Source organism: Peromyscus eremicus, chromosome 15 (genome assembly GCF_949786415.1).
Source record: "Peromyscus eremicus chromosome 15, PerEre_H2_v1, whole genome shotgun sequence".
In the NCBI taxonomy this organism is placed as follows: Eukaryota; Metazoa; Chordata; class Mammalia; order Rodentia; family Cricetidae; genus Peromyscus; species Peromyscus eremicus.
The window spans coordinates 14,885,989-14,897,708 of NC_081431.1; the positions used below are offsets into that span (position 1 = coordinate 14,885,989).

The following is an 11,720-nucleotide window of genomic DNA, read 5'->3' on the forward strand; positions in this document are numbered from 1 at the left end:
CCCCGACTCGGCCGCCCCTGGGCACCCCGAAGCCGGCCGGGCTGCGGGGGCTCGCCGTGGCGCCTGCCCTCGGCGGGGTTGGGAGTGCGGGCCGGGGCCCGACCGGGGACGGCCGGCATCTCGGCGGGGGCCCGCGGCCCCCTCGGCGTGCCTTTTGTGTTTGTACACACCGCGAGAGGCGGCGGGAGGCAGGGGCGGGCGGCGCGCGGGGGGAGGAGCGAGCGCGCGCCAGCGAACGGGCGCGCGGGGGGAGGGGCGGGGCGGGGCGGGGCGGGGGGCCCGGGGCGGGGCCGAGCCTTCCCTCCATTGTGTGTGATTGGCCGGCGCGCGGCGCGGGGCGGGGCGGCGTGTGTGGGGGCTAGCCTCGGTGTCAGCCATCTTTCAATTGTGTTCGCAGCCGCCGCCGCGCCGCCGCCGCTCCCTAACGCCAGCGCCGCCTCTTGCTTGCAGAGCTCCAGCCGAAGGAGAAGGGGGGTAAGTTTCCCCGTCTGCCCGCTCTCCCGGAGCCGGGCCCCGTTCGCCGCCGGTCTCGTAGCGGGCCACGGAGGGCACCCACAGCCCCTCGGGCTCGACCCGCAAACTTTTTGGCGCAGAAATGGGGACGGGGAGCGAGTTTCCCTCTCCCTCGGGCGGCGGCGGCGGCGGCGGCGGCGGCGGCTCCCCCGGTCTCTCCGCCTCAGCCCAGCAGCGGCACCGCCGCGGTGCCGAGCCTGTTCGCCCTCCCGCGCCGCGGGCTCCTCTTTCTTCGGTGAAATCCCGCCCGCCGCCCCTTCCCGGGACCCCAGACCTTCACCATGTCCCGCGCGAGCCCCTCAACTGCCGTCTGCGGGTCCCGGGCCGCAGTTTTTCGGGCGCGAAATGGGTAAAATCGCCGCCGCTTCCCACCCCGGGCTAACTCGCTTTTTGCTGCCTCCCCACAGTTGTGGCTGAGCTTCACCATCTTGTCTCTCTTCTCTGGTCACCGACCATATTTTTTCCCCCCCGTTTCTCTCTTCCCCATTTTAAAATGGAAGGAAGAAGAATTGTAAGAACGTTTTTTTTTTGGGGGGGGCTCTTTTTTTTTGGAGAAAAAGAAACTTGATGCATATAAAATTCAAATTAACAAAAAAAGAACTTTGGTATTTTTTGAAGAGCGGCACGTGGCAGGGGATGTGGGGTATTTTCGAACGATTTGCTGTTTGTCTCTTTGGAAGGGAATCGGATACGTTTGCAATTGTTTCCATTTTGTGCTGGTCTTGGGGAGCCGAGTCGCTGGCTGCCAGCGCGGGGCGCGGGGGCCGCGACGGGCAGGTCGGGTACCCGGGACCAGGGACCCGGGGGAGGCAGAACCAAAAGTTTATGTGGTGCTGGGGTGGGCCGGGCGGCCGGTGTCGAGCGCTAATTAAGCCTGGGTGCGGGGCAGTCGGCTTCCATAGCGAAGCCCGGGAGGACGGGCTTTGTGGAATGCTCCCTGGCAATAGCTGTTGTTCTTGCCTTTCGAGACGCCTTTTTGTCAACATAACCGTAAAGATACAAACCTCAAGAATGTTTGCAGATATTTACAGCAATCCAACTGCCAAGCGCGAGGGGGGCCGCGAACGGGGGTGGGGGGCGCTGAAACCTTTTTTTTTTTTTTCCTTTTTTTTTTCTGGCTGTAATTTGACTCGACCTTTCTGTGGTTTGTGGCTTCGTTCATTTGACTTGTTTGTGATCGAATGCTTGCAGACGTTTCTAATTTTTGCTTTAATTAAAGAAATTGAATCAAAACGTATTGGGGTGGTCTCGCTGGTTTTGACCGTTTGTCGCTTGGAATTGGCATTATGAGTATTAATGCTGACAATTTTCTGATTTAAGTCGTATTTGGGTAGTAGACCTAATCCGCGCCCTTTCAAATTAATTATATAACAGCTTTTTTTCTTCTCTATACTGATTAGTTTCCAGGTTGGGGGGGAGGGGATTCTGGCAGGAAAATATGTATGTTTTAGTTGAATGTGATGGGTTTTTTTTGTTTTTTGTGTTTTTTTTTTTTTAATACTGGTAGGTAAGTAAGGAGGTGCCCATACCATGGCTCGTACAAAGCAGACTGCCCGCAAATCCACCGGTGGTAAAGCACCCAGGAAACAACTGGCTACTAAAGCCGCTCGCAAGAGTGCGCCCTCTACTGGAGGGGTGAAGAAACCTCATCGTTACAGGTATTTATAAAAGGGGGAGGAAGAGGACAGTGTCTAAACAGTATGTCCATGTAATTTAACAGGAAGATGGGTAACCGTCATACTTTTTGCTTTGGGGAAAAGATGTTCACTTTTGAATATCCACTACTGCTTGAATATGTATATATGCATATGTTCGTTTATGAATACATGTAACTTGATAATCAGGTTTTATCGATAACATTTTGAAGCTGTAATCTAAAGTCTAAAGGGATCCAGTACTTACCTGGTAATAGGACATAACTAGCATTTTTAACTAGCCATTATTAAATTTTTTACTAGTAAATAGTTATATATGTGCATATATTGTATGTATAAATGATTTTGTGTATATGTATATATAATTTGTGTGTGTTTGTATATACACAAACACTTTCTTTTTTAAGTTGCCCCTCCTCGCTTGTGGTAAAGTAATAACTTACTCTAGGGAGACCAGTAAAGTCCCCGTTGAACATATTTACTTGGTGGGATTTTTCCCTCCTTTATTACCTCATTTTATTTTGATGTAAGCACTGTTATTAAGGACATCTGCCATTAGAGGGCACAAGTTGCCCAAATTTGCATAGACAGATGTTACAGTGAAGAGCTCATAGAGTAGAATAAGTCAGATTTAGGGTTTAAAAAAATTTTGTAGACAATGGCTTCATTTTAGAAAATTTTCTTCCATGTGGAAGAAACAATGTGAAGTCAGGTTTTCAAATTTAATTATTCTAGACTGATGATAGGATACTGGGAGATTAAATACAACTGTTTTAAGTAAAGCGTTGTAAATAACGTTGGTAAGTCTTTAGGGCCTTAAAATCTAAGGCACAGATGGGGCAAAGGAAAGTGATGCTTAAACTCAGAAAAGCCTAAGCCGTCTTTATTACCAGCCTAACAGCAACTGTGCTCCTAAGTCTTGTTTTTTAAAGGCAGAGCTCACTCTCACCTGGGCTTACCTGGAACTCATTACATAGATCAGGCTGGTATCAAGTCTCCTACCTCTGCTTCCTGAGTTCTGGTACAAGCATACAGTATCACACTCAGCTCAAAGTGTAACTCTCAGCTCAGGTTGGCTCATGCGTTCGTGTGTGTACACAGTAAAAATGTAGGCTTTGAAAAACTGCCATTTCATGTTTATTGATTTTAAAAGTGATCTTTCTCTTAACAGAATTGAATATTCAGGTCATAAAACTGATCTGTGAAATTCGGTGCTGAAGAATAGTTGAGTGGTTCATTTTTTGAAAAATTACTGCATTTCTTTAAAGCTGACTACTTTTTGTGTCGTATGTGGATTTAGTAACAACTTTAATGTTAACTTTTGAAGGCCTGGTACTGTGGCACTCCGTGAAATCAGACGTTATCAGAAGTCCACTGAACTTCTGATTCGCAAGCTCCCCTTCCAGCGTCTGGTGCGAGAAATTGCTCAGGACTTCAAAACAGATCTGCGCTTCCAGAGTGCAGCTATTGGTGCTTTGCAGGTAAGTTGATGGGGTGGGAAAGACCATTGATTTTTATCCATGATGTGTACCAAGAACAGTTACACGTCTTTCTTGTTTTCATGTAACTATCATTATAAGCCTAAGATGTAGTTGATTCACTCTTGATGAAATTTAAAGGTTAAATGATTCAAGGTAGCTGGGTAGTGGTGGCCTTAAATCTCAGCCCTTGGGAGGCAGAGGCAGATAAATTTTTGAGTTTGAGGACAGCCAGGGTTACACATAGAAAACCTGTTTTTGAAAAACCTAAATAAATAAATGGTTCAAAGTTATACACATTAAAATCCTAATTTGATTCTAAAGTCTAATGCAGTTATACCATTAAAATTTTTTTTAGCATTGCATTAAAAACCATGCTTAAAAAACTGGCTTGGTTATGGGTGCTACAGGACATTAGGATAGAGAACTAGAATTCTATTTGTAGTCACTTTCAATCAGTAGTGACGAAGAAAAGTCTTCCTGGATGTAAAGAAGCAAATTAGGATGTAGTTTAGTATCTAAATAGAATAGGCAGTATTCAAGAATTACTGTTACAAATGGATCTGTGAAGGAACGGGGACTTGAACACTTGAGTTTGAAAGGGAACTTTAGAGTTCACATTAAATAGGAAGGATAGTGTGGGTTTAATCTTGGGTCTGGACAGTTGTATATAAAATACTAATGACTTAGGGCAAGGTTAAAATGTGAAATAAACACAAAAATACTTGATAAATGCATAGGTATAATCAGCCTTGTATCTTAAAATACGGTAAAACTAACTGCACAGTCAGAAAGCTCGGAGGAGGTAAAAATGCAGATGGTTGTGCACTACTGCGAATCACCATTGGAGGATTTTCAAGGTTGCTTGCTGTTGCTGTCCTAGCTTTTGTGCTTTATATATGAGAAATATTTTTGATAGGTGGATTCCACTCTGACATATAATTGGTCGAACTGTTTCTATGGTTAGGCTAAGCTTCATTTAATTGGTGGATTCCGGGAATAGGCATCCATTAAATTGACAGTGGATTGAAATGACTGAAATTTCAACTACCAAAATCTTCCCATATTGTTCCTCAGAATTTTATTTTATTTTAGTTTTAATAGCTGCTTATAAATTCCTGTGAATGAATCACAACTACTAAGAGTACCAAAAGGAGATACTTTTGTTTTCTAATTACTGTTAGTAGACTGTGCTTAACACATCGCTGTACTTGGAATTCCAGCTTTTTTTTTTTTTTAATAGCTTAAATTCAAATAATAAAGCTTTGTCAATTGAAATTATTAAACATTTCGGTGGAAGAACTCTTTGTGTTTTTAAAGTCATTCATGTGTAAATGTCCTTGTTACATGGTTACCAGTGTCATTTTGAGCAAAATGTGCACATCTTATTTTTTTAGTGTCCTCTGATTTTTGAGTGAATTTTTATTTAGGTTAATTCTAAAATACCTAGCCAGCTGTGTAGTTGAGGGTGACCTTGAACTCCTGGTTTTCTAGTATCCACTTGAAGACTAGGATTACAGGCATGCTCCACCATGCCTGCTTTATATGGTACTTGGGATCAAATCCAGAGCCTTGTACATTCTATGCAAGCTTACACTCGCATGCACACACACAGGGTTTCTCTTAGTAGTCCTGACTGTCCTAGAACTCTGCAGACCAGCTGGCCTCAGACTCAGATCTACATGCCACTGCCCGTCGAGGCAAGCTCTCTTAACCAGTCACAACCTCAGCTCTGAAAGAGGGATCTTGCTCGGGGTGGTAGCCTTTCATCCAGCACTCAGGGAGGTAGAGAAACAGTTGGGTCTCCTGAGTTCTAGGCCAGCCAAGACTCCATACAGTGAGACCCTTTTGTAAGGTTCTAAACCACAGTGATCTTCCTTGTAAGTTTTTCTTGTGGGTGTGTGTTCCTGTGTATGTATGTGAATACAGATTAGTTGTAAGGTTATAGCTCTGGGAGTGTTAGAGATAATATGTCTAGTAGTCCTGCCCTTTGCATGTGCAAGGCCCTGGGTTTAGGCCCTAGTACCACAAGACACAAAAGATAGACATTTCCTGGTAGAAGTAGGATATACAAGGAAATGAAGGATTCCAAACAGCACTTTATAATCTGTCATCATGACTCACGACCTTTATAATTTCAGCACATGGAAGCCTGAGGCAAGGGTGTTGATAGAAATTCAAGGCCAGCCTGGGCTACACAGTGAGACCTAGTCTCTTAAAAACAAGTTACTTTGTTTATGGCTTTAGAATTACACAATTTAAGTTGAGCATGATGGGGCTTGCTGGTCTGTAATGCCAGCACTCATGAATAGTGGCAGGGGGTTGTTATTTAGTCCTCATCAGGGTGGACTACGTAGCTAGTTCAAGACTAACCTGAAATAATACATGTTATGATCCTGTCTTTTTGTTTTTTCGAGACAGGTTTTCTCTGTGTAACAGCCCTGGCTGCCCTGGAACTAAATCTGTAGACTAGGCTGGCCTCCAACTCATAGAGATCCACCTGGCTCTGCCTCCTGAGTGCTGGGATTAAAGACCCTCTTTTTAAAAGATCGCATTAATCCTAGCACTGGGGAGGCAGAGGTAGGTGGATCTCTTGAGTTCAAGGCCAGCCTGGTCTACAGAGTAAGATCTAGTAGGACAGGCACCAAAACTACACAGAGAAACCTGTCTCTGAGGGGTGAGGGGAAGGACAGAACCAGGCGTGGTAGCACACGCCTTTAATCCCAGAACTCAGAGGCTTAGGCTGGTGGATCGCAACAGCCAGGGCTACACCGAGAAACCTTGTCTCAAAAGAAAACAAAAGATTATAAGCACTGGAGAGATGCCTCAGTGGTTAAAAAGCACTACTGTTTTTCCTTTATTTCCCATGTACATCAGGCAGCTCACAGCCACCTTTAACTCCAGTTCCACGGTATCCTAATACCCTCTTCAGCCTCTCGGGGTACTGGCATGAATGCATGGATGTACAAGCAGGCTTCCCCACACAAGCACACATGATAAATTAAAAATAGCTTCAGTCACCTCTCCCCAGCATTCTAAGATACCTAAAAATGGATGATTTCAAATCCTGTGTATTACTTAGATGTGGTTTTTTGTATGTTAAACAGTAATTTGTAACTTAGACACACAATAATATCACAACAGTAAAGGAGGTAGGACAGAACAGCGTACTTTTGTTTTGTAGTCCTAAATGGAGCTTGAGTAAACTACCTACACTGAACTGTTCCCCAGCTTTTTTTTTTTTTTTTTTTAAATGTGGGGGGGTTGTTTTTGATTTTGATTTTGTTTTTGAACAGAGTCTTTCTATGTAGTTCTGGTGTTCTTGAACTTAAATTAGTAGACCAGGCTGTCCTTGACCTCAGATCTGCCTGCCTCTGCCTCTGGAGCACAGGGATGAGAGGCATGTATCACCATGTTCGGGCAGACCTTGTCTTGAACGTGCAGTTAGCTTCCTGAGTGGCCAGCTTGGATTACTGACTTGTGCCACCAGTTCTGGCACAGTGCACTGTTAATAAAAATTTAAATTTATGAAGTGTGTCAGGTGTGGCTCTCGGCTGTGTTCCTAGGACTGCAGAGGCTGTGGTAGGAAGATCCTTATGAGTTCACTATGCATTTAAGACCACCATGGGCTAGAGTGAAACCTAGCCTCAAAAAACCATAACTAAAATGTTTGCTCCCGGCTTTTCCATTTAATATGTTTGGATCACGCTCATCAGTAAAGGAAGCGAGGTCGAGAGCTGTGGAGATGGCTATGCCACTAAAGGGAAGGGAATGTAAGTGTAATTCAGAGGCGGAGAAATTGCGAAAAATTGACCACTTAGCTTAGCTTTTACCCTAAGTGTCAGGGAGCTTGAACTAAAATGTTTTTATATTAAGGATGGACAGTTTGGAAACAGAAGAGTCAAGGCATAGATGTATTCAATCTTATAAATTAGATGGGTGTGGTGGCACATACCTTTAATCCCAGCACTCTTAGCACGCAGAGGCAGGCAGACCTCTGAGTTCGAGGCCAGCCTGGTCTGCAGAGTGAGTTCCCAGAGAGCCAAGTCGACACAGAGAAACCCTGTCTCGAAACACAACAGAAAATGTTATGGATTAATGTCTAATCATAACATACTTTTTCTTCTACCATTTCAGAATTGCATTCCTTGTTATAAATTGATGTGACCATATTTATTTTCATACGGGGTCTTACTATTTAGACCCTGAGCTGGGAATTCAGATTCCCTGCCTGTGGGATTAAAGGTATTTTCTACTCTGCTGGGTGTGTGTGTGTGTGTGTGTGTGTGTGTGTGTGTGTGTGTGTGTATACCTTTTTATAATTTTAGTGCTATAAAGGGATTTAGGAGCATTTGGTAAAAGAATTGGGAATATATGTGTGTTGTGAGTTGAGTAATCTTCTAGAACACAACTCTTAGTTTTTTGAGACAGGGTTTCTCTATGTAACAGTCCTATCTGTCCTGGAACTTGAGATCCTCCTGCCTCTGCCTCCCAATTGCTGGGATTAAAGGTGTGCACCACTACCACCTGACTAGAACAACTCTTACAAGCAAATGGTCTCAGAAACATGACCCCTATTTACTTCCCAGAAGCTTGTGCAGCATTTCACAGACACATTCTATTCTAGGTTTGCATAATCCTGATGCTGAGTTAAACAAAATAATGGTTTCTACATTGTAAACCCCTAAGAGTAGGCCCCAATATATTGTACTTAACTCACTTTTATTATTTTTACAATTGTGTTTGTGTGTGCGTGTGCACATGAAAGTCAGAGGACAAGTTAGAGGACTTGATTTTTCTACCATGTGGGTTTCCAAGAGTCAAACTGAGGTTGTCAGGTTTGACAACAAGCAACTACCCACTGAGCCATCTCACCAGCCCACTTTCCAGAGTTTTTAACCCATTTGTAGACTAGCCCAAGAAAGAGTCTCTAAATAGTAAGATTTTGCTTTTGGAATATGTAAGATCTGAGTGAATTACACAGAAAAGCATTGTGGGGATTTGGGGTTTTGCAGTGCTGGGAATCTTGCTTATTCCCAGAATAGATTTTTTTTTTTTTCCTTCCCCTCTCGAGACAGGGTTTCTGTGTGTAGTTTTGGTGCCTGTTCTGGATCTCGCTCTGTAGACCAGGCTGGCCTCGAACTCACAGAGATCCTCCTGCCTCTGCCTCCCGAGTGCTGGGATTAAAGGCGTGTGCCACCACCACCAGCACCAGAACTGATTTTTGTTAGTATTTTTGAGGCAGGGTCTTGCTGAGCTGTCCAGGCTAGCCTTGAACACACATATGATCTCCTGCCTCATCCTCCAGAGTAGGGAGAGTCCTGAACCAGTGGGCCCAGCTGGAGATTTAATTAGGGCTAGGTATAGAAAGCAAACAAACAACATCTCCATGGGAACAAAGCATTACATAGAAAGAGATCTCTACCAGATTAACTGAAGGATATTAAAAGGTGACTGATACATAGTAGGACCAGTGTGGATGCCAAGGAACTGGGGTGTGGCTTCATTATCAAGAACATATATATTCCTTCAGGGAATAGTTTTGAGCTAGAACTTAGATAATAAGATAGGTAAGACTCCTAAGTGTTCAAGGCATATAGGAATAGTACATTTTGCACGAGGCAGATTTTTACAGAAGTGAGGTACTAAGGATTCCCTAAAGGATGCAGCTAGGGGCTAGAGAGATGGCTTGGTTAAGTGCTTGTCTTGGAAACATAAAGGCCTGTGTTCAGTCCCTAACACCCATGTAAAAAGCTCTCCATGGTGTTGGCTGCTTGTAAATACTGAGCCTAGAACAGGTCAACCTCCTTGGCCCTGGTTAGCTAGTCCCGGGTTTCTGTGATAGACCTTGTTTCAAAAAACAAGATTGATACTGGGAAGATGGTTAGTCATTAAAGTGCTTACTGTACACACATAAGGACCTGGGTTCAGATCCCCGGTACACACAGAAAGAGGGACACAGTGTGTAGAATATCAGTGCTGGGGAATTGGAGCTAGGCAGACCCTCGGAACCTGCTGGCTTGCCAGGCCAGCTGAATTGGAGGGCTCCAGTTTCAATAAGAAAACTGTCAAAGGTAGCCAGTGTCCATCTCTGCCTCATGCGCACACAGTGTGTACACATGATGCCTTCCCACTCAGTCCATACATACACAAAGGACAAAAGCGTGAATGTGAATGAAGGGCAGCAGGTATACAGCTCCAGAGATAGAGCACTTGCTTAGTGTGCACAAAGCCGTCTTCACAGTAGTCTTTCAAGATTTTCCCCATGTGTATATTTTATGTTGAGCCATACTCCTCTTCACTTCCTTTGTTGGTATTTAGAAAGCAGAACCTTGGTTTTATTGGTGAAAGGTGGTGCCACTAGGCTACATTATATTATTACCAATTCCTACCCTAGGAACCCTAGAAAATTATAAAATGAAGCCGTTTGTGTTTCATGCTATGCACACATGTACAGTGGCATGTGTCTGAAGGTCAAAGGACAGCCTTTAGGAATTGGCTGTCTGCTTCCATCATGTGACTCCCAGGGAACAAATAATGCCCGCATTTATGAGTTTATAGGCAGGAGTCCCAAGCTTTGGTTCCCTCTTTTCCTCATCACATTACATGACAAGTGTCAATGACTGGTTTATATAACTAGCAAGTTTTAGGTGGTAGGATGAATGAGAAAATGCCCTGGGGAATCTTAACAGTGAAATGGGGGGCGACTGCCCCCCCTCCCCCACGGGATCAGCATTCTAGAGGGCATTAAAGGGTTTGGAAGAAAGTACTTTGGAGATAGTCACACAGATCAAAGTAAAAACCCATCTGTGGCGTATTCCTAGACCCTTAAGTACACTTAGCTGAAAAAAGGACAAGGAGAGTCCTGAGTTCAATCCTCGGCACTCCCAAAATATGAACAAGACAGTAGAGAAGAGCCTATGTGAGGGGGACCTGTTCTCCATATTGCAGCTGCCATGGTGTCAGCTATTGAAGAGATGCTGGGCTGGATACAATTCCCTTTGTAAGGATGGGAATAGTAGAATTGGTTGTTTTCTTTGAAGTGTCTTGGTGATTGTGTGATTTTACAAAAATTATTAACTTATAAAGCTTGACAGTGGTGGTGTGGTGCATGCCTTTTAATCCCAGCACTCCTGGAGAGACAGGCAGGCAGATCTCTGAGTTTTGAGGACAACCTAGTCTACAGATCGAGTTTCAGGACAGCCAGGGCCACATAGAAAAAGAAAGAAAAGTTACGTTACGAACTTTAAGCGTTTTGATGGGTTTTTTACTGTAAACATTTGGTAAATGTTTTGATAAAAGTCATTTTAAAGGGTTTTAATACTATGTAAGTGTTGAAAACAATAATAGTAATTTTTCTTTATTATTGTTGCAGGAGGCAAGTGAGGCCTATCTGGTTGGCCTTTTCGAAGATACCAACCTGTGTGCTATCCATGCCAAACGTGTAACAATTATGCCAAAAGATATCCAGCTAGCACGCCGCATACGCGGAGAACGTGCTTAAGAGTCCACTATGAGGGGAAACATTTCATTCTCAAAAATTTTTTTCCTCTTCTTCCTGTTATCAGTAGTTCTGAATGTTAGATATTTTTTCCATGGGGTCAAAAGGTACCTAAGTATATGATTGCGAGTGGAAAAATAGGGGACAGAAATCAGGTATTGGCAGTTTTTCCATTTTCATTTGTGTGTGAATTTTTAATATAAATGCAAGATGTAAAGCATTAATGCAAGCAAAATGTTTCAGTGAACACATTTCAACAGTTCAACTTTATAACAATTATAAATAAACCTGTTAAAATTTTCTGGACAATGCCAGCATTTGGATTTTTTTAAAATAAGTAAATTTCTTATTGACGGCAACTAAATGGTGTTTGTAGCATTTTTATCATACAGTAGATTCCATCCATTCACTATACTTTTCTAACTGAGTTATCCTACATGCAAGTACATGTTTTTAATGTTGTCTGTCTTCTGTGCTGTTCCTGTAAGTTTGCTATTAAAATACATTAAACTATACCTGCTTTTGGTCTTTATTATTAACCTTATAGATACAAGTTTAATATCCAGTGATTTG

At 43.6% G+C, this 11,720-nt stretch overlaps 1 protein-coding gene across 1 annotated transcript; it reads left to right on the plus strand.

Moving 5' to 3' along the window:
• The first annotated feature begins 311 nt into the window (after positions 1-311).
• On the plus strand, positions 312-11,456 carry LOC131925773 (histone H3.3A). The gene is made up of 4 exons (XM_059281128.1): positions 312-474; positions 2,021-2,171; positions 3,496-3,649; positions 11,022-11,456. Exons 2-4 carry the CDS (start codon positions 2,044-2,046, stop codon positions 11,148-11,150), a joined length of 411 nt encoding a protein of 136 aa, XP_059137111.1. The 5' UTR covers positions 312-474; positions 2,021-2,043; the 3' UTR covers positions 11,151-11,456.
• Positions 11,457-11,720: the final 264 nt, after the last annotated feature.